Here is a 22,057-nt window from a genome sequence, read left to right on the forward strand (position 1 = left end):
TGTTTGAAAGCATTATTAGTTATGCGTGAACTAATATCCCTCAGAATGGTAAACCATGTCCCAAGGACCAACAGCCTGCCTTTGTGATACGGTTTTAGTGAAACACTGCCAGACCATTCAGTGACGACGACTCCTGACTCAGTTATTCTCAAACCTCAGTGTGTATCAGAGTCCCATGGAGAGCTAAAAAACACAGAGGCCCAAGTTCATTACTAAGTTCCCAGAGAACTGTGAGATAAACCAAGATTTGAGAACCACTGGTCTGGATGGGTGCCTCTCAAACTTCTAACATGCACGTGTTTCACAAGCAGACCATGTTAAAACAGCTTTTGCTTCAGGAGGGAGGTGGAGCTGGAGAGTCTCCTTTTCAAATAGATTCCTAGGTGATGTCAATACTGCAGTCAATGGGCTACATTTTAAGGAGCAAGAATCCAGTGGTGCTTCTCCAATCTGGCTGCATGTTAGAATCTCCTGGGTAGCTGTACAAAGTAAAGATGCCACCCCAAAAGATTTTTATTTAATTGGTCTGGGCTGTGCCCTGGGCATTGAGATTTTAAGTTCCCTAAGCAATTGTAATGTGCAGCCAAGTTGGGGAACCTCTAGAGCCCAACATACCAAGGCAGCAGTCAGCTAAATTTAAATAGTGGAATCCTCAACATAGCTTATTTCCTACAGCCCCCAAGACGGAAATAAGGCCGCCACCACAATACATATAAATATGCCTAGACTTCAGCCAGCAGACCTATTGTTCCACCCAAGCGTGTCATGAACTCTGATCTAACGCAAGTTACAAATCAGAGCTTCAATTTCTTCACCTACCTAATGAGGACTGGAACCCCTGAGATAATAGTAAGAACAAAGTGAGGGTGTTGGTGAAGGTGGTCCAGAGAGCAGTGTCTCATAAACAAGCACACACACAACTCCCACACTTTTTGTACTCTTCTTACACTAAGAGATACGTATTTCACTTTTCACCACTAAATCACAGTGAAACAGATATAAATGGGGAAGCACACACATAGCTCAATTTCTCACAAAGTGCTTAATGATGGAGTTCCAGGAATGCATTGTGTCCTAAGAGCAAAACCACCAGCAACAATTGAAGGATTAGTAAAGGATTACCAGCTCCAGGGAAAAGACAAAGGGCTCTCCTTTCCCAGGGTTGTCAGAGGTGCCTTTTGTCATTAACTTCAAATACACTTAAGGAAAACATGGAGGTAGATTCACAGTTGCAAGTTATCAACTCCTAAAGAAATGTGCACAGAGGACTGAAGGAAAAGGATTTTAATACCAAAAAACAAAGCCAGAGGCAGAGGAAGGAGGGGCATGGAGCTTTTTAATTTGGAAGGCAGAAAGGTTACACTGTATGGAAGGCAGAGGCTATGCTAACAAATGCTTATTACAAAGTTGTTCTGGCTGGGAAGGCAGGGAACTTCTCTAGGCTCTCCACCTGCACTCCAAGGAGTTGGTAGTAAGCATAAATCTGAAGAAAATCCATGTGTCCAGCAAACTGCCATCTCAAAGAGCTCTTATCCAGAGGAAATTAAAAGGTGAACCTGAAAGAAAGAAGCAGAGAGGTAAGAAGAGATATTCATGGTTCCTAAAATGTCTTGTGATACTACAGACAGGGCCTCAAATCCTTTAACCTAAATTCTAAACCTGTATAGACAAAGGCAGTTACAGGGTTTCCCAATTCTGGAAAGTATTTAAACAAGGCTAGAACAACCAAAATAAGGCGAATATTTTTCACTGAACATTTTACAGAAGTATCCATAAAAACTAATGCTCAAATCTCAATTCCAAGACATAACTGACTTGGAACTGCAGACACAGTTCTAACGCTGGCTCTCCAATTAATCAGCTGTGTGACTTCATGTAAGTCACTCTGACCTCCCTGATCCACAAACCCTCTTTGAGGCGAGAGGGCTTCAACTTAACCTAAAGAACTTTTCTGGATTTAGAAAGCTTATAAAGCACTAACTTCTCTTTGGGGTGGGAGGGGTGGGGAGCGGAAGAAAGAAGAATTCGAAAAACCTAGAAAAAGATCCCCAACCTCAGGTTTAACGAAGGACCAAAAGAGAAGGAATGGTTTTCATTTAAAGATAAGACTATTTTTGGTGAGAATAAGGTGGAGAACAACTCCAAGAGAAGTGGCTTTCTTTCTCACCCCTGTGGGAGGGCTACCCACAGTTGCTCCGGCTTGGTGTGGCCAGGGGTGACCCCTTGACTCTAGGCACCCCAATGTCCCTGGCCACAAGCAGCCCATTTTCCTGCAGTGTGCCGTAAAAATACTGTCATCTTCCGTGCGTGTCATCACTTGAGAAATGTTGGGAAACACGACCTTTCAGAAGAGGGGGGCTACCCCCTATGTGAAAGGGCACCACCTTACTTTGTGTATTGGTTCAGGCGACCTGGAGATTCTAGCATCAGAGCTTAAAGGAAAGATCTTAAGAGTTCTAGCCAGATTGCTTTTATCTCACTAACAATGGCACTTACAGTAATGCTACATAATTGCAGAATATTCCTACATCAGTGGAATTAGAAGAAATATGTAATAAAACAAAGAGCAAAAATTGGGGAGCAAAAGTGAGCACAGTGCCAAAAAAAGAACAAACAGATCTACTGAAACTCACCTATTCACTACATCAAATTTTTTAAGCAAACTCTCTGACAACAGACTATGAACTAGTACAACGCATCGGTGCTAAGGTGAGAGCGGACTAGAGCACAGGCCACTTCAGGGAAGAGCCTTGACCACTGAGAATGCTAAAAGAAATCCTCGTTTATTAGGAAAGTCAAGTTTTGAGATCTTATGATATTAAAACATTTAAATCTAAGACATTGGGACTGGTCCATCTAAAAGGCAAGAAAATGATTAATAAATTTCTTTGAAAATGGTTTTCAGAAAATTCCTACATAGATCTGCTCCTTTCTTTTAAGGCAAAAGTATATTTACCAGACAATATTCTAAAAGCAGAGCTTCTAGGAGTTTCTGAATTATTAGCTCAACAAAACTGAACTATTCACCAGCTCAGAAGGATGATTTCAACTGTTAACCAGGGGATAAAGGTTTCAGGAAACTGACTAATAAGATTTCCTCCCCTGATAACAAGATATGTAAAGTGGAAGACACCTACTGAGAAGAGTGCGCATGGCTTCTTCAGTCTATTCACCCAAGCAGGAAAGACAGCACCATTCCATCAACCTGTCCCCGTCATCTTGAGAGAAAGTAAGGCACAACACAAAGAACTATTCAAAATAATTACTCTCTATAAAGTCACAAAAGATGATGCCAGACAGGGTCATTTCCATTTGGAATCTGTCTGCTTCCTCAGCACCATCTCTATTCAGACACCAGCACTGAGCAGATATGCTCAAATACCGATTTTCCTTCAAATCCATCTCATCCTAGATTCTACTCACCCAATTAAAACTAAAATTGGAGAAAATATGAATCAAAGCGCATCTAGTCTTCTCATCTTACAGATGAGGCAACTGCCATCTGAGAGTTTGACAGATATGTCCAGAACTGAGCTGTCCAACACCACAGCCACTGGCCACAGGTGAGTATTCAAACTGAGTTAACATTAAATAAAATTAAAAATTCAGTGTCTTAGACGTCCCTGGCGGCCAAGTGGTTAAGACTCTGTACTTCGAGTGCAAGGGGTATGGGTTCAATCCCTGGTCAGGGAACTAAGATTCCACATGCCGCGGGGTGTGGCCAAAAAGGAAAAAAAACAGTGTATCAGTCACATAGCCACATTCGTAATGTTTAATAACTACATGTGACCAGCAGCTACCATACTGGGCAGCTGCAGACTCAGTTTGCCCAAAGCAGAGTTCTATCAGACAGCGCTGGCCCAGGGTCAGCCTCTTGAGATAAAGTCAGGTTTCCTGATATGCATTCTCCTCCATTTCTTCCAGATCATATTAAAGATGACTTATTGTACAGAAACATTTACCTCTAAGTTTTTCCCATTTAAAAAAGAGAAGCAACTTTAATACTGTTAAAGGAAACCTTCTAACAAGACATTATATTCATCATCCAAAAGTCTTTGAACACTATAGAGAGGAAGGAATATAAAAGTTTGGAGTAAAAATGTCAGTTAACGAGCTCCTACTCAGTCACTTATTAGTTCCAGGCCCTGGGCAAATCAATTTTAATTTCATCAAGGTTTCCTCACCTCATGTATAGAAAGGGACTACTACTATTTGTCTACCTCCATCCCAGTGTGCTGAGTGCCATGCTGAGCGCCAAAGAATTGATGCTTTGGAACTGTGGTGTTGGAGAAGACTCTTGAGAGTCCCTTGGACTGCAAGGAGACAACCAGTCCATCCTGAAGGAGATCAGTCCTGGGTGTTCATTGGAAGGACTGATGCTGAAGCTGAAACTCCAATACTTTGGCTACCCGATGCGAAGAACTGACTCATTGGAAAAGACCCTGATGCTGGGAAAGATTGAGGGCAGGAGGAGAAGGGGACAACAGAGGATGAGATGGTTGGATGGATCACTGATTCAATGGATATGAGTTTGAGTAAGCTCCGGGAGTTGGTGATGGACAGGGAGGCCTGGCGTGCTGCAGTCCATCAGGTCGCAAAGAGTCGGACATGACTGAGCGACTGAACTGAACCAAACTGATCCCAGCATGAGCTGTGAGGATGACATAGGTTGATGTGTATAAAAGTGCACGTGGGATGTGTGTGAGTCCTGCAAGCCTGGTAATGTGATAACGTTAAAACATTCAACAAATGTTGTCTAATTTTGTAAAAGGCTTTATACAAACATCGTACATTTTTAACTTTCCACCACCCTGATGGATGATGAAAACCTGGTAATGTATAAAAAGCAAAAACTGAAGGAAAAAAGCAAAGGAAAAAAAAACAAAGCTCAGCTGAGGATCCACACAGTGTGATCCTCCTCAAACACAATGGGACTATCATGAACACTATTAATTAGAGGCTTCAACAACTGCAAGAGACTCTGATGACCACCCAGGCCAATTCCCTCCCTGTAAAGACAGGGGAAGTGAGGGCTCAGAGACAAGCTTATTTCTCCATCCAACTAGTTAACAGCACAGCAAAGTCTACAACGCAGGTCTTCTGACTTCTGGTCTCATGCTCATGCCCCAGTCTACCACCCTTCATGTGGGCTGTTTCCTTGGCTTCGTCCTTCTACAGCACATTCCTCATGTCTGAGCATCCACATAACTAAGGATACAGCTATTTTATACAGCATTTCTTGCTGTTGAAATGATTTACACAACAAACATGCACTATGTTAGCTCTGTGTTTTTTTTTTTTTATGTCATATTTTTAATTTTTTTTATTAGTTGGAGGCTAATTACTTCACAACATTTCAGTGGGTTTTGTCATACATTGATATGAATCAGCCGTTAGCTCTGTGTTAAACTCTAAGGTCCCCATTCCCTGGGCATTTAAGAGTCCAGTGGGAGAGACAGAAAATGAATGGTTTCGTAAGTGTATGGCTAAGTGCAGCATTAGGGGCAGGCACAGGGGACCGTGACAACCCCAAGAGGACCGACCCTATGCAACCTGGGGGCAGAATGACTTGCAGCAGGACTCATCTGAGCTGCAAGGGTAGAGAAAATAAGGCAGGGACTTCATAAACACAAATCTGTAGGAGTCCCCTGGCTGTCCAGCAGTTAGGACTCAGCACTTTCGCTACCGGGGCCCAGGATCCATCCCTAGTCGGGAACTAGGACTCCGTAAGACACAAAGCTCGCCAAATTTAAAAACAGAACAAATTAAAAAAACACACACACAGACAAATCTACCTGATAGTCCCTCTTTTTTTTTGGTAGTTTTCAATAAACCAAATACAAAATAGAGCAAAATCACCAATTAAAAGTCATCAATTATCAGGGTTTTTGTTTTTTTTTAAAAATAAGCAGATTCAAGGTTTTAAGAATAGGTAAAAAATTAAGCTCACTCTCCAACCAAGGGAAAAAAAGGGGGGGGTTGAAAAAAAGACTATGCTAACTCAAAATGTTTTCTACAAATTTAGTTATTCCCCTTTTTCAGAACTTATCTGGTGGCTAATTCAATATAAGGTGAAATGTCACAGAGAAAATGAAAGACACTAACCCCTCACTCACACACACTCACACACACACACACACACACACACACACACACACACAAACTTAAAGCTGGCTTCCAGGAGAAGAGCAAAACCAGGTCTCAGTTCAGTCACTCAGCTGTGTTAGACTCTGCAACCCCATGGACTGCAACACACCAGGATTCCCTGTCCATCACGAACTCCTGGAGCTTACTCAAACTCATGTCCATCAAGTGAGAAACAGGTCTAGAATAAGCCAAAATGGGAGCTCCTGAACTGACAAGAAAAAGAAATAAAAAGTACATTTGTGGGCCACTGCACACTTGGTCTTCACATGTAACAAAACCTAGGGTCACTGTAAGGCTGCATGCCCTTTTGTGCCTCACTCGACACTGCCCACTTCTGGTCAGAATGTAAAGCAACCCCCACCTAACATCCAGGCCCACCTGGACCTCTGCTGCCCTCCTGTGACTGGAAAGAAACTGGGTTCTATCACAAAGGTGTTTGTGGTCTCTTTCCCTAAACTCAGTTTCTCCTTTGAGTTTTGTAGTATATTCTCTCAGCAATGAAATGTACCTGCCACTAGGTGGCAGTATAGCCTAAAAAATAACATTAGGATTCCCTTTAGAGGTAATTTTCTAGATTACTATAGTACTGATATTTACTGATGAATTCAAAAAGCCAACAGCAACTGCTTGTTGGAATATAGTTCCGTTAGTCAGAGTTATGCTCTGCCCAGCCTTGTAGCACCCTCGCTTCAGCCAGAATTAAACACTATGAATTTTTAAAGACTTATAGAACAGCCTCCAGCATAAAGACTAACACTAACAAGCTTTCAGCACAAGCTGGTGGCAAACCATCTCCCCCAGGCTAAGCACACTTCCAAGCTCAGGTCTGTCCCTTTGTCAAAGCCCTGTTCACTCTTCCCTCTGATCCAGGGCGGAGTCATCAGGAACTTCCCTTCCCAAGCTGTGATCCAATGTAGCTAAGTCTCTCTTCCCTTCTGAACACTTGAGGCTGGCTGACATTTTCTGAAAAGAATTTCACAGGGAGACATGGAAAAACAAAACAGGAAATATTCACCTGTAGTTATGTAAATCTCTAAATATTCAAGTCCACTGAATATGATGCATTCATTCAAAACAGACTTACTGCCACCTAAGTGCCAAATACCATCACTTGAGAGGTGCATGAATTCTCCCAACTCAGAAGCTCATGAGGAGAATTTTTCCTTTTTATAAAAACTTTTTAAATATTATGAAGTCTACTCTTGACCCCAGGAATAGCCACCTATACCAGTGTTGCCAACTGAACAGCTAACTTTTACCACAGGTTTCTCACTCTGCTATCTCTGGACATGTTTTCAGGAGGCCACAAAGTCTGAAGTTTGGATAAGGTTGTATTAACAGTAGTTTTTATATATTTATAAACTTCAAGAAGACAGTAAAGTCTTACAGCAGAGGGAAACAATGGGGACTGGAGGGATTCAAAGGAACTTTAGCTTAGTTTCTGTTCAAAATCTGTCCACTGCAAGTAGTGAACATGGGGATGTTATATTATTCTCTGTACTTTCCTGTACTTTTAACATTGTCATACAAGCAAAGAAAGCAAGTAATAAAGGAAAAGATGGTGGTAAAATAACTGTGGCCACATTTTAAACACATTTCTCTGACTATGCAATTGCCAAATACTTTATAACAAGCAATTTTTTTTTAGGAGGGTGATTTTTTTAAAAATATATATTTATTAACTGCCCCAGGTCTTGGTTGCAGCACGCAGGATCTTCAATCTTCATTGCAGCATGTAGGACCTTTAGTTGCAGTACAGGAACTTCACTTGTGGTGAAGGAACTCTCAAGTTGCGGCATGTAGGATCTAATTCTCTGACCAGGGATCAAACCCAACCCCCTTCATTGGGAGCACAGAATCTTAGCCACTGGACCACCAGGGAAGTTCCTATAATAAGCAATTTTAAGCAAAAATTAGGGCTTCCCTGGTGGCTCAGATGGTAAGGAATCTGTCTGCAGTACAGGAGACCCAGGTTTCCCTGTGTCGGGAAGATTCCCTGGAGAAGAAAATGGCAACCCACCACAGTATCCTTACCTAAAGAATCCCTATGGACAGAGGAGCCTGGCGGGCTACAGTCTGTGGGGCTGCAAAGAGTCGGACAAGATTGAGCAAGTAACACAAGTGAAAATAGAAATTAAAAACATTTTTTGACATCAGACTGGATTATCAGACTTAAAAGATTTCCAGCAAGGCTCCTTGAATCTCAGTTTCCCATTCATAAGTGGAATTAGCAAGTTTATCCTCAAGAGGTTGTTCTGAAAATAAAATAAGACAGAATAAAAAGAACTTAAAACCTGGTCCATGTGAGCATTCACTATCTGCTAACTTCCTTACTTCTCCTTGAAAACACTTCTTTAACTCAACGCCATTTTCTTCTGATCTGCCTTTTTCAGAGTCGCTGCTGGTTTTAAATACTACCCCAAATTCACAAAGAGCAGTACCCTATAGATGTTTATTCTTTTTATACCCAATTCCCAACATACTTGGCAAATATGGAGAGTATTAAATTTTTGCTGTACCCTCTGATACAAATATTGAAAACTCACTTAAAAACCATTTTTAAAAGTGTTTTAGGACACTGCACATAGAACTGAATTAGAAACACAGAAAAAGAGCAGGAAAATGTCTATCTGAAGATTGAGAGCAGGACAGTATACTGTATGTCAAATGAAAGATCTCTGGGGAAAAAACCCTGACGAGTCCCCCACAGAAGAATTCTCTATGAATATACCCTCTATAGAATGATTTAACACTGCAATCTGGGATTGGAAGATTATGCTGTACCCTGGATCCATAATTTCCAGCTGAACAGGTGGCCCTAGGTCATTAATATGGTCTGCAGTATGCAGTTTCTGCTGAGCCTGCTTTTTTGTCTGTTTTTGTCATAATTTTGAAATACTAAGCTCTCTGCAGCAGAGTCCTCTTCCAATCATGACAGCCCTAAGAAATAATTTTTCATGATTTGGTATCTCCCTGATCCTAGAGAACATCCTTGGACTGTATGCTCTGTCCCTTGTTAAAGCATACACCACCATGACTCATCTAGAAAAAAGTAAGGCATTTACTTTTTAGAGTAAGGCATTGCTCTAAAGTAAGCCATTACTTTTAAAGTAAGGCAATCAGAAGACTTATGACCTTTCCCGCAAGTTTACTCTCAGAGCCCGAGGGATACCCAGGATGTTCGCGGGTCAGTGAAGGTCAGCGTTGTTGGCTAGGTTTTCCACCTGCACTGCAGAAGCTGTCACTGGTCAGACACCTCGCCTGCGGCCTCTGCCCCAGATAGCACGGCAGCCACCTTCTCTCAGCCCCCACAGCACTTTGTTCAGGTCTTTAGCATGGCTCTAACTGCTGTGGGCACGTGGCTTCTCCATTAGACTGTTCACTTCTTGAAGGCAGGAACTATATTTTCCTTTTCTTTGTATTCCCAGTACCAAGGCATTGACTGGCATATGAGAGAACAATTCAAGTCCTGATCAGGTCTCCAAAAAATTCAACTGTATTACAATAGTAGAAAGAAGTGGTTCTCAAGCTCTTTCACTGATATAAACCATCTCTGTCAACTTAACTATTGCCAAAAGTGAAACTTCACCTGAACTAACAGAACTGTTTTTGAGACAATATACAAAATGGAAAGGCTTTATGTAATATACTAAGTAACTGATTGACTTATGATAGAAACTAAAGTATAGTCAGTCACATTATTACATTTACCTTGCCCATGGCTGTTGTAACTCATGTGTTAGATTTCTGATTAATACAAAAAAGACAGCTTTCCAAGTACAACAGAAAGAGGCTGGGCATCTTCCCTCAGAGAAGGTAACATTTCCTAATGTTCTCTTTTCTCTACCCCAGTAATACCAAGATTTAATTCTGTGGGGAAAGGCAGAGAATAGAGTGCATTTACTCATGAGTAGGCAACATAGGATATTGGAAGAGCACCACTGGACTAGGACACTGCTCTGCCTCCACTGAGCTACGTAGCCAAGGAAACCAGTAGATGCTCTGGAACTCTCTTTCCTCACATATAAAACAATTATTAACAGAGTCAAGTGCTTCTCAGAGCTTTAGGATTCTGCTTAGGAGGGAAGGATGGAGGGGAGGGCATACTACACACAAGGGGAGCCCAAGCAAAAGGGCTTTTCAACTTTGTCAATCAAAACAACCCTGGCTCCTCTGCCATTTTATATATTGAGATTCTATTTTTGGGGCTCCAAAATCACTGCAGATGGTGACTGCAGGCATGAAATTAAAAGGCGCTTGCTCCTTGGAAGAAAAGCTATGACCAACCTAGACAGTATATTAAAAAGCAGAGACATTACTTTGCCAACAAAGGTATGTCTAGTCAAGGCTATGGTTTTTCAAGTGGTCAAAGAAAGCTGAGAAAGAAAGCTACAAAGAAAGCTACAAAGAAAGCTGAGCTCTGAAGAATTGACGATTTTGAACTATGGTGCTGGAGAAGACTCTTAAAAGTCCCTTGGACTGCAAGGAGACCCAACCAGTCCATCCTAAAGGAGATCAGTCCTGGGTGTTCATTGGAAGGACAGATGTTGAAGCTGAAACTCCAATATTTTGGCCACCTGATGCAAAGAGCTGACTCATTTGAAAAACCCTGATGCTGGGAAACATTGGGGGCAGAAGGAGAAGGGGACAACAGAGGATGAGATGGTTGGATGGCATCACTGACTCAATGGACATGGGTTTGGGTGAACTCCGGGAGTTGGTGATGGACAGGGAGGCCTGGCGTGCTGCAGTTCATGGGGTCGCAAAGAGTTGGACACGACTGAGTGACTGAACTGAACTGATTGAGATACTTAGGGGGAAGAAAGAGCTCTACTGCTAAAAAAAAAAAGGAAAACTGACAAGTGAACCAAAGAGCATCTCATCTTATATTTTAAGGTGTTCTCCCAAGCTAATCCAATTTTCCCATTAATTTTTAATTTAGCACATATATTAGCAAGAAGCTGTCATCATGAAGCTATCATTCATTTAGCATATACTATATGTGTATCAAGTGTAAGCACTATACTAGGTACTCTGGGAACAATGGCCCAGCATATGAAGTCATCTGAGATCAATATCAGAAAAAAAATTATAGAGCAAAACTAAAACCAAAATCTACAATTTATGTCTCTTCCAAGAGCTCAGAGTTATTTTCATGGGGTTATTGGTGCAGAAATTAATGTATTAGCTACAAGCAAACTCCCATTTTCTGCTCTCTTAATCATTTCCAGAACAGTGAGAAGAGAAGGCAATGACCAAGATCAGCAGCACTGATGAATCATGATGATATTAACACAAACTTTGCAGACCAATATGGAAAATTCTGCAAACCTCTCATCAGCACTATGGGAACTCTGCCAACCATAATCAAAACCAGCCCCCTCCAATCTCTATTCCTAAAATCAACATCATGTGATAAGCGCTAAGATCATCACTTACATTCTTCTAGTCTCCTTCTCCTCAGTTAAGTAAACAGGAATGATTCAGCCAACAAAGTTCATGACAACAAGGTGAAGGATGGTGCTGGCAAAGAGAAAATCAGCAAAGGCTCGCTCTGGGGAGATGCCTTGGAAATCCGCCTTGTTTTGTGGGTTGATCTGTATTCTCAGACAAACTGTACAAGAAGAAAAAAACAAAAATGATTATCAAGTATGTAACATGTATGACTAATGCAAATACTCAGACCCTCTGACCCAATAATTCTATTCCAACAGAAGTGATACGTAAGGAATGATACCGATGATGGCCCCCAAATGGATGCAATCTAATATCTATCAATAGTAAAATAGGGGGTATTCTCTAGCAGTCCAGTGGTTAGGACTCAGCACTGTCACTGACAGGGACCCAGATTCCATCCCTGGTTGGAGAACTAAGATTTACAAGTTAAGCAACCAAAAATACCCACAAACAAAACAGTAAAATGGGTAAATTATGGCATATGCATACAACAGATACCATATAGCAATGAAAGAACTTCACAACATGGATTTCCACAAGTATCATGATGAGCAGTACAATCCAGACGCCAAAAAATACATTCTCATGATTCTACTTCTACAAAGCTTAAAACCGGCCAAAAACAATCTACAGTTATACAAGTCAGGATAGTGGTTTTTAATCTTTCACAGGAGAGATGACTTGGAAAGCATGTGGAGAGATCTTTAGGGTGCTGGTAATGTTCTATATCTTGACGTGATAGTGGTTAAAAGGGTAAATTTTTTAAAGTTCATCAAGCTGTACACTTAAATTTTCTGCTGTTGTTTGTTAAAGGGAACAATATGACTTCTCAGAGTTAAGCTAAAAATCAAAGGCTTACTTAGAAAAAATATATATACAACCAGAAAATCTTGAGAACTCTCTTATCTCCTGACTTAAGTTTATAAACTTATTAAAGACTGAGATGTAGTTGAGGTAGTACAAAGGAAGCAGGCTGAGACCAAGTTATAAAATTGTCAATTATTTCCAACAGAACATGTTTATTAGACAGCAGAGATGCGTATTCACGAGGACCTCATAGTTATAAATAATCTTTGATCTCCCAGTTCTAGCAGCTGCTGGTCTCAAAAAAGGCAAGAGATCTAAGTTACATAGCTCTGACAGAGAACTCTCGATGGCCACCTTCTGTACCCTTGAAGATTCCAACCTGATACTGTAGCCACAGTCACCATTTGACATGAAAAGAAAGTTCTAGGGATACACTTTTCCTAAATATTTTTATACCTGTGACAAATGATTATACAACTTAAATTTACTTCATGCTAGCATCCGGTCCCATCACTTCATGGCAAATAGATGGGGAAACGGTGGAAACAGTGACAGACTTTATTTTCTTGGGCTCCAAAATCACTGCAGATGGTAACTGCAGCCATGAAATTAAAAGGCTCCTTAGAAGGAAAGATATGACCAACCTAGACAGCATATTAAAAAGCAGAGACATTACTTTGCCAACAAAGGTCCATCTAGTCAAGGTTATGGTTTTTCCAGTAGTCATGTATGGATGTGAGCTGGACTATAAAGAAAGCTGAGCTCCAAAGAACTGATGCTTTTGAACTATGTTGTTGGAGAAGACTCTTGAGAGTCCCTTGGACTGCAGGGAGATCCAACCAGTCCATCCTAAAGGAAATCATTCCTAAATATTCATTGGAAGGACTGATGCTGAAGCTGAAACTCCAATACTTTGGCCGCCTGATGGGAAGACCTGACTCATTGGAAAAGACCCTGATGCTGGGAAAAGATTGAAGGCAGGAGAAGGGGATGACAGAGGATGAGATGGCTGGATGGATCACTGACTCAATGGACAGGAGTCTAAGTAAACTCAGGGAGTTGGTGATGGACAGGGAGGCCTGGTGTGCTGCAGTCCATGGGGTCACAATGAGTCGGACACAACTGAGTGACCGAACTGAACTGAGCATCCATTTTACCACTAACCAAGAGAAGGCAACGAACTGAGATCTAACCCAAAGGTCAGAAAACTATTAGACTAGTTCTCAAGAGTCCATCACTATGGCAAGAGTTGTCATTATGCTTAAACATGCAAACACTGTAGAAACACCCCTGATGTTTTCAGGAACCTGGACTCTTCAAAACATGAAGGACACTGACTGAAACAAGGGTGGCCAATTAAAATCCACTGGGGTGAGTACAGCTTGGTTCATCCATTTGCCAGAGCAACTAGCAACATCTATTAATATTTAAAATGTTGCCACCTTTTAACTAAAAAATTTATCTTACAGAACAAGGACATTCTAACAGCATGTACCTAAAGCTGAAAAAAAAAGTGATAACAGTCCAAATGACATCAAGGGATTATTTAAATAAATTACAGACATGCAATAAAATCTCATGCAATTATTCAAAAGAATGAGGTGAATTCTCGATAGGTTGACAGTCAAGATATCTAAAATATATCAATTGAAAAAAAGCCAAAAATATTACACTATTCTATTCCATATTTCTCTTAAATATATTTTCTCATTTTTCTTGGAATGTAGGAAAAAATCTGGAGAGATACCAAACACAATTAACAGAGGCTATTGAGGTGGAAGGTGGGAGTAGAGCAGTGCTTGAGAATGGGGGACAAAAGGAAAAGAGAAACTCTACATGAAGGTGATGTTACCATTTTCACAACCCTTAATGTCATACAGACCAACATCCCTTATGATGCACAAAATGCCCAAGAGATGGTGAGAATGGGCATGCCAAGAGGGCTGCATGAATCAGCTGGGAATCGTTTCAAAATATACTTACCATTTCCGGAATCTGATAAGTCATCCCCAGGTAGAGAATTACAAACCATCCAGAGCCTGTGTTATCACAGAGGCAACATATCCCCAACATGCAGGGGTGAAAAAAAGGCAAAGAACGCCTGTTCAAAAAGTGTTAGTCTCTCAGTCATGTCCAACACTTTGCGACCCCATAGACTGTAGCCCTCAAGGCTCCTCTGTCCATAGAAATCTCCAGGCAAAAAGAATACTGGAGTAGGTTGCCATTCCCTTCTCCAAGGGATCTTCCCAACCCAGGGATCGAACCTGCATCTCTTGCATTGCAGGTAGATTCTTTACTGTCTGAGTCATCATGGAAGCCCTCTGTTCAAACCACACCCCCCCACCGCCGCCGCCCCCCACAAATATCCTCAGTCTCTCCCTGAGCACTTCCAAAAATGGAAATGTACTACCTTCTGAGGCAGCTTGCTCCATTTTAGTGGTTCTAATTTATCTCCTTAAATGTACATTTATTCAGCAAAATATTTACTGAGCATCTACAATGTGCCATTTGGCATAGAATAAGACAAGAGTCTGGCTCCCAAAGAACTTACACTTCAATGAAGAGGAACATAATAAACAAAAAAACAAATAAATAAGGAAATATGAGGTAGAGATATGTGCTATAAAGAAAACAATGTAATAGAAGAGTGACTGGGAAGCTATTTCTTATTTGGTGGTAACAGAAGTTCTAACAAGGTGCTATTTTAAGACCAAAATTTGATAGGAGCCAACTATGGAAAGATCTAGGGGCAGAGCATTCCAGGGAGCAAGAACAATGTTGACATGCTCTAGGTACAACATGTCAGACTGACTAGACTGTAGAGATCAAGGGCAAGAGGGGGACAAGGGCCAAATCCTGTGGGGCTTTGTAAGCTTCAGTAAAGAGTCTGGATGTAGTTCTAAGAGCAACGGAGCAATATTTCTAAGTTTTGAGCCGATGAGTAAAATAATCTGATTTACATTTTTTAAGGATGGTAGAACTGCAATATAGAGAATGGTTTGCAGAGTTAAAGAAACAAGAGAGTCAAGTAGGAGCCAGAGCTTGGGCAATGGTAGTAAAATGGACAGAAGTGGAGAGATACAGGCCATGTTTTGGAAAAGAAGGGCTTGCTGATGTGACGGATGTGGGAGATAAGAGAAACCAAGGCATCAAGAAAACCTCCTAAATTTTTAGCTTCAACAATTTAACCAATGTTGACACTATGTTCTGACTGGCAAGAGAAAGATGGTTGGGCCGGAAGGCTCAATTTGGAGTTGTCTGTTAGACATCAAGTGAAGATGTCAAGTGGGCAACTGGACTTACTAATTTGGAATTCAGGGAACAGGTTAAAACTGAAAATATTAAAGTGGTAGTTGCAGTTACATAGATATTATTTAAATTCACCTAAAGGAAAGAAATAGAGAATGGGTTTGGAACCACACCCTCAGACCAAGAAACACCTAGCACCAACAGTAAGAAGGAAAAACCAACAAGGTAAAAGAGAACAACCAGGAGAGTGTAGTGTTGTAAAAGTTTTGAGAAGAAAGTACTTCATTCACTCAGAAGGAAGCAGCCAACTATGTTAACTGATAAATGTTGCTGAGCATTCCGGCAAGGTGAGGTGTGTGCTATTAGATCTGGCAAGATGGAAAGAGTGGTTTCACTGCAGTGGTGGGGAAAGACCACCACCATGAGTGGGTTAAGAGCAAATGGAAAATGAGAAAGCAGAAACAACTAGACAACTAGACTATTTTTTTCAAGGAATTCCGTGATGATGGAAAAGAAATGGAACAGTAGCTAGAGGAGTATCTGGAGTCAAATAAATTTTTTAATTGGATGATTAACTAGAGCATATGTATATGATGGGAATGATCCAGTGGAGGGAAGTTAATGGTACAGAATGGAGGGATGATTACAGAAGATGAGTCCTTGAGTGAGCAAGAGACATCAAGATGCTCTTCGCAAGCGGAGGAGGTGGCCTCTGATAGGAAAGGGATATATCATCCACCATCACAGGAAGTAAGCCAGAGAGCAGGGGTACAAGTGGAGGTGAGCTGCTATGATTCCCTGTTGGGAAAGGGAAAGCAAAAAACAAAGCAAGATCAACTGAGAATAAAGGAAAAGAGAAAAGACAGGTGAGAGTGCAGAGAGAAATTACGAAGCATGTCTTAGAAAAGCAAACATATTAGGGAAGTGTTACAGACCACTATTCTCACCAATACTTCTCCATCACAGCACCATATCCATGTACTTGCCTGCATCTCCCACCAGATTATAAACCCTGTGGGAGTAGACACCACATCTGCATGTTCCATAGTTAAATTCTCAGTTCCCCGCCAGGAAACTTGACACATAAATATTCAACATTCTTTAACTTATCGGAGGCATGCTCAAAACTGAACATTCAGTATTAAGCACTGATTGATGAACAGAGCATTACACACCTACAGAACATGGGAGGAAGACCTAAATCTCAAGAGCCAGGCAAGGGCTCAAAGGGAAGCAGCACTTGAGCTGTCTAAGAAGGGAAGGAATTTTCCAGGCAATCAAACAAAGGTAAAATAGCTTAATACACCTTGGCATGTTCAGGGAATAATAAGTAACACAATAATACTGGGATATAAAGTACAGAGGAGGTGGAGACAAGAGATGAAGCTCGCGATGTGGCCAGGGCCAGATCATCAAAAAGCTTCTACACCATTAAAAAATATTTTAAATTTCTCTTTGGATACAGACAAATTTTCTGTGAGGAGTAGAACAGTTAGATCTGTAAGTCAAATCAAGCCCGCAAACATAGTGGAAGAGGGACTGGAGGGAGAGACAAGAGGCTGGGAGATCAATAAGGAAGATTACAGTAGTCCAGATAGCAGATATTGAGAACCTGAATGACAGAAGACAAACAGCTAGCAACAGATATGAAATTTAGAAGCAGGACTGTCAGGCATAATGCTGCCAAACTCCCAACTTCTTTGATAACAGCTATGGTCCCAGGGACAGAGGAGCCTCTTGGGCTGCCGTCTATGGGGTCGCACAGAGTTGGACATGACTGACGTGACTTAGCAGCAGCAGCAGCAGCAGCAGCAGCATGTGCCTAGGAATCTAATAGATAATTCCCAAAGAAACACTGGACTCCAGTCCTCACGGCCAAAGAGCTGCCATGAGAAAGAAAACACTCTGAATTAGGCCTCTTTACCTTTCAAATTCAAACCATTTTGGATCTATAGACTAGGGGAAACAAAACTCTGTTAATTCCAAAAGTATTTCATAAAGATTAGAAAACAGAATAGACAAAAGCTGTGAAACTACTTAAAAACTGATTTCAATATCAAAGACTTATTTTAAGGACAGTCTTAATGTTTTCCACACATCCCTCCTAAAGAGCACTTTAAAGGAGCAAAAGAGGGATTTGAATCAAGTAAAAAAGGAAAAACTAGAAAGGCTGCCAATACTGGGATGCTATTCTGAAAAAGGGACAGGTGTCCTCTTCTAGAGATATCTAACCAAAAGATAAACAGTCAGCTGCTGAGGATGTCTGAAATCTGTCTGGAAGAAGAAAAATATTCTATCATTGAAGTCTTCTACACTGTAAACTGTTGATCCAAAAAAACAAACAAAAAAAGATTTATCAACGGCAATTTTCTACCTCTGGCTCCTTCTTGAAACCATGGGTAAGTCTCCCCAGTCATGAGGGAATAGGAGAAAACAGATCATTTTCATTGGGCTCAAATAATGTCAGGCCTTAAAAAAAAAAGTGACAGGGTCCTGCACTGATTTATAATGTACTAGTCAATGTCCAAAGAGCATATGCTAAAGAACACATGCAGAAGAGATGGAAAAGAACAGACTACCAAAAAAAATTAAGGAAAAAAAAAATTTTTAAAAAAAAAAAAAATTAAGGGAATCAGATTAGAGAACTTTCCCCTCCAGTTTATCCTACATATTAACACCAATTTTAAGTCTCTCCTTCACTCAAATCTAAAAAATTTTTTAAATGTTTTAAATGCTTAGATGCATTCCTATTACCTAGAGGATAAAATTCCTTGGCCTGGCCCTCAAAGTTCTGGCACCCAGAACTACCTAATCCTTCCACATAATCGCCTACAATTCCCTTTCTCAGCCAAACTGACCTCCCTTCTCTTCCAATAGACAGAACAACTTGGGGAGGTTAGAAACCCCAGCACAATAAACAGACACAAGGCAGTGGTGTATTTAGTAAGGTCAAAGGTGTCAAAAGAAATGCAAACAAAAATAGACAAATGGGATCAAATTAAACTTAAAAACACTTGCACAGCAAAGGAAACTATAAACAAAAATAAAAAGAAAACCCTCAGAATGGGAGAAAGCAACTGACAAAGGATTAATCTCCAAAATATACAAGCAGCTCATGCAGCTCAACATAAGACAAACAAGCCAACCAAAACATGGGTAGAAGACCTAAACAGACATTTCTCCAAAGACGTATCAGTTCAGTTCAGTTGCTCAGTCATGTCCGACTCTTTGGGACCCCATGGACTGCAGCACGCCAGGCCTCCCTTTTCATCACCAACTCCCAGAGTTTACTCAAACTCATGTCCATTGAGTCGGTGCTGCCATCCAACCATCTCATCAGTCTGTCATCCCCTTCTCCCACCTTCAATCTTTCCCAGCATCAGGGTCTTTTCCAATGAGTCAGTACTTTGCATCAGGTGGCCAAAGTATTGGAGTTTCAGCTTCAGCATCAGTCCTTCCAATGAATATTCAGGACTGATCTCCTTTAAGATGGACTGGCTGGATCTCCTTGCAATCCAAGGGACTCTCAAGAGTCTTCTCCAAAAGCATCAATTCTTCAGCACTCAGCTTTCTTTATAGTCCAACTCTCACATCCATACATGACCACTGGAAAAACCACAGCTTTGACTAGATGGACCTTTGTTGGTAAAGTAATGTCTCTGCTTTTTAATATGCTATCTAGGTTGGTCATAACTTTTCTTCCAAGGAGTAAGCACCTTTTAATTTGATGGCTGCAATCACCATCTGCAGTGATTTTGGAGCCCAAAAAAATAAAGTCAGCCACTGTTTCCACTGTCTCCCCATCTATTTGCTATGAAGTGATACGACCAGATGCAGGATCTTAGTTTTCTGAATGTTAAGTTTTAAGCCAACTTTTTCACTCTCCTCTTTCACTTTCATCAAGAGGCTTTTTAGTTCTTCTTCACTTTCTGCCATAAGGGTAGTGTCATCTGCATATCTGAGGTTACTGATATTTCTCCTGGCAACCTTGATTCCAGCTAGTGCTTCATCCAGCCCAGTGTTTCTCATGATGTACTCTGCATATAAGTTAAATAAGCAGGGTGACAATATACAGACTTGATGTACTCCTTTTCCTATTTGGAACTAGTCTGTTGTTCCATGTCCAGTTCTAACTGTTGCTTCCTGACCTGCATATAGGTTTCTCAAGAGGCAGGTCAGGTGGTCTGGTATTCCCATCTCTGTCAGAATTTTCTACAGTTTATTGTGATCTACACAGTCAAAGGCTTTGGCATAGTCAGTAAAGCAGAAGTAGATGTTTTCCTGGAACCCTCCTGCTTTTTCGATGATCCAGCAGATGTTGGCAATTTGATCTCTGGTTCCTCTGCCTTTTCTAAATCCAGTCAATAAACACATGAAAAGATGCTCAACATGGCTCATTATTAGAGAAATGCTCTAAACAAATCAAAACAACAATGAGGTATCACCACCTCACACTGGTCAGAATGGCCACCATTAAGAAATGTATTATACAAATAATAAATGCTGGAGAGGATATGGAGAACAGAGAACCCTCTTCCACTGTTGGTGGGAACGTAAACTGAGAGAGCCACTATGGAGAACAGTATGGTGATTAATTTGAAAACTAGGAATAAAACTACCCTATAACCCAGGTATCCCACTACTGGGCATACACCGTGAGAGACCCATAATTCAAAAAGACACATGTATTCCAAATCTCACTGCAGCACTATTTACAATAGTCAGGTCATGGAAGCAAGTGAGATGTGCATCAACAGATAAATGGATAAAGAAGCTGTGCATACATACAGTGGAGTATTAGCCATAAAAAGGAACAAATTTGAGGGTGCTGAACTGAGGTGGATGAACCTAGAGCCTGTTACACAAAGTGAAATCAGTCAGAAACAAAAAAATAAATATCATATATTGACACATATACATGGAATCTAGAGAAATGGTACTCATGAACCTATATGCAGGGCAGGAAGAGAAAGACAGACAGAACAGACTTGTGGACACAGCAGGGTAAGAAAAGGGTGGGATGAATTGAGAGAGTAGCACTGAAACATATACATTACCATGTGTGAAACAGATAGCTAGTGGGAGGCTGCTGTGTAACTGAGGGAGCTCAACCCACTGCTACACGACAACCTAGAGATGGGGGAAGAGGGTGTGGAAGTGGGAGGGAGTTTCAAAAGGGAGGGGATACAGGTACCCTTATGGTTGATTCACTCTGCTGTATGGCAGAAACCAACACAACATTGTAAAGCAGTTATCCTCCAGTTAAAAATAGTTTTTAAAAAATAAAAAGAAATGCAACCAATACCCTTCCACAGCAACTATGGATTGTCCTGAATCCTTTTTCCTAAAGCAATTTTCATTTCTTAGCCCCAATTACCTATTATCCAACAGCTATGAAATCACAATCCCCCACAAGAACCCCACTATTCCCTCTCACTAGGCATTTTCTTCAATGACAAGTCATCAACTTCTCATTGGGGAGGAAGTTAGGGGATCTGCCAATTCAATTTTAGCCACAGCAGCCTCAAATACAAAGACTTGGCATAAAGAAAAATTATCTGCTCAAAAATTCTTCTGATTGTATCACACCAATAACAGAATTATGAGAATGAAAGCTGAATTCAAGATAGTAAAATAACAGCTTCAGAGTTGGGTTTTCCATTTTAAAAGTTTACCAACTTCAAAGCTGTGTTAAATAAACTTAAGTTAAAGCCGAAATGCAGTTTTCCCTGGACCAATATGAAGTGAAGTGGATCACCAGGTTGAGGAGCAGAATGAAGGTGTTTCGAGATTTAAGTCCAGTTCTTCGGCGGCTTTTTGGTGTTAGGTACGACAACCTGAATAAGCCTCAATTTCCCCACTCACAAAAACACGGCAATGCAGATTCCCCTCACAACTTCAGAAGGCGGTGGTCTGATACAGAACCGAGTACTGTGGAAATACAAGCACGCACCAAAGCAACACATTATTATTGAGAACACTTATAGAATCATTACCCGCTAGGATGAAGCTCCCCACACAAGAGATGAAGCCCGAGAGGAAGGAGTTGAAGGGGAAGGTCCCCACGAGGAGACAATAACCGAACTGCAGCGCTCCGGTCAGCAGTATATACAGGAGGTATGCGTCCAACAACTTCAAACGCTGAGGAGTGGAGCTCAAGTACTCTTCTAAAAACCGCGAGATGACCGACAACACAGACGCCGACATGGCTACAGTCGGCTTCAAGCTGACTATTCCCGCCGGCGTACCCTCAAACTCCTAACTGACCAGACCACCACACCGGATATAGCGTTGGCGCATGCGCACAAATATCCCAGCTCCGCCCTCCTCGAGTTGCCACTTTGCGCAGGCGTATAGCCCGGCCAAGGCGCGAAGCAAGTAATGCGCAGACGCAGAA

General features: G+C 41.2%; 1 protein-coding gene across 2 annotated transcripts; it reads right to left on the reverse strand.

Moving 5' to 3' along the window:
- Nucleotides 1-1,269: 1,269 nt before the first annotated feature.
- On the reverse strand, nt 1,270-21,967 carry DAD1 (defender against cell death 1). Of its 2 annotated transcripts, XR_009695163.1 has the most exons (4): nt 21,657-21,967; nt 11,587-11,761; nt 8,182-8,402; nt 1,270-1,556 (listed from the first exon to the last, which is right to left on the reverse strand). XR_009695163.1 is itself a non-coding variant. In XM_061157743.1 (3 exons), exons 1-2 carry the CDS (start codon nt 21,865-21,867, stop codon nt 11,631-11,633), a joined length of 342 nt encoding a protein of 113 aa, XP_061013726.1. In that variant the 5' UTR covers nt 21,868-21,966; the 3' UTR covers nt 1,270-1,556; nt 11,587-11,630. The 2 variants fall into 2 exon arrangements, 1 of the variants encoding a protein (XP_061013726.1); XM_061157743.1 differs by lacking the exon at nt 8,182-8,402 and having other exon boundaries at nt 21,657-21,966.
- Between the last annotated feature and the right edge of the window lie 90 nt (nt 21,968-22,057).

This window comes from Dama dama, chromosome 12 (genome assembly GCF_033118175.1).
Source record: "Dama dama isolate Ldn47 chromosome 12, ASM3311817v1, whole genome shotgun sequence".
Classification (NCBI taxonomy): domain Eukaryota; kingdom Metazoa; phylum Chordata; class Mammalia; order Artiodactyla; family Cervidae; genus Dama; species Dama dama.

What these genes read in the sequence shown, in the direction of transcription:
- DAD1 (XM_061157743.1), bottom strand. Translation starts at nt 21,867, where the DNA reads ATGTCGGCGTCTGTGTTGTCGGTCATCTCGCGGTTTTTAGAAGAGTAC. An exon ending in GGGGAGCTTCATCCTAGCGG is followed by an intron (nt 11,762 to 21,656) that starts GTAATGATTCTA and finishes CTTCTTGTACAG; the next exon opens with TTTGTCTGAGAATACAGATC.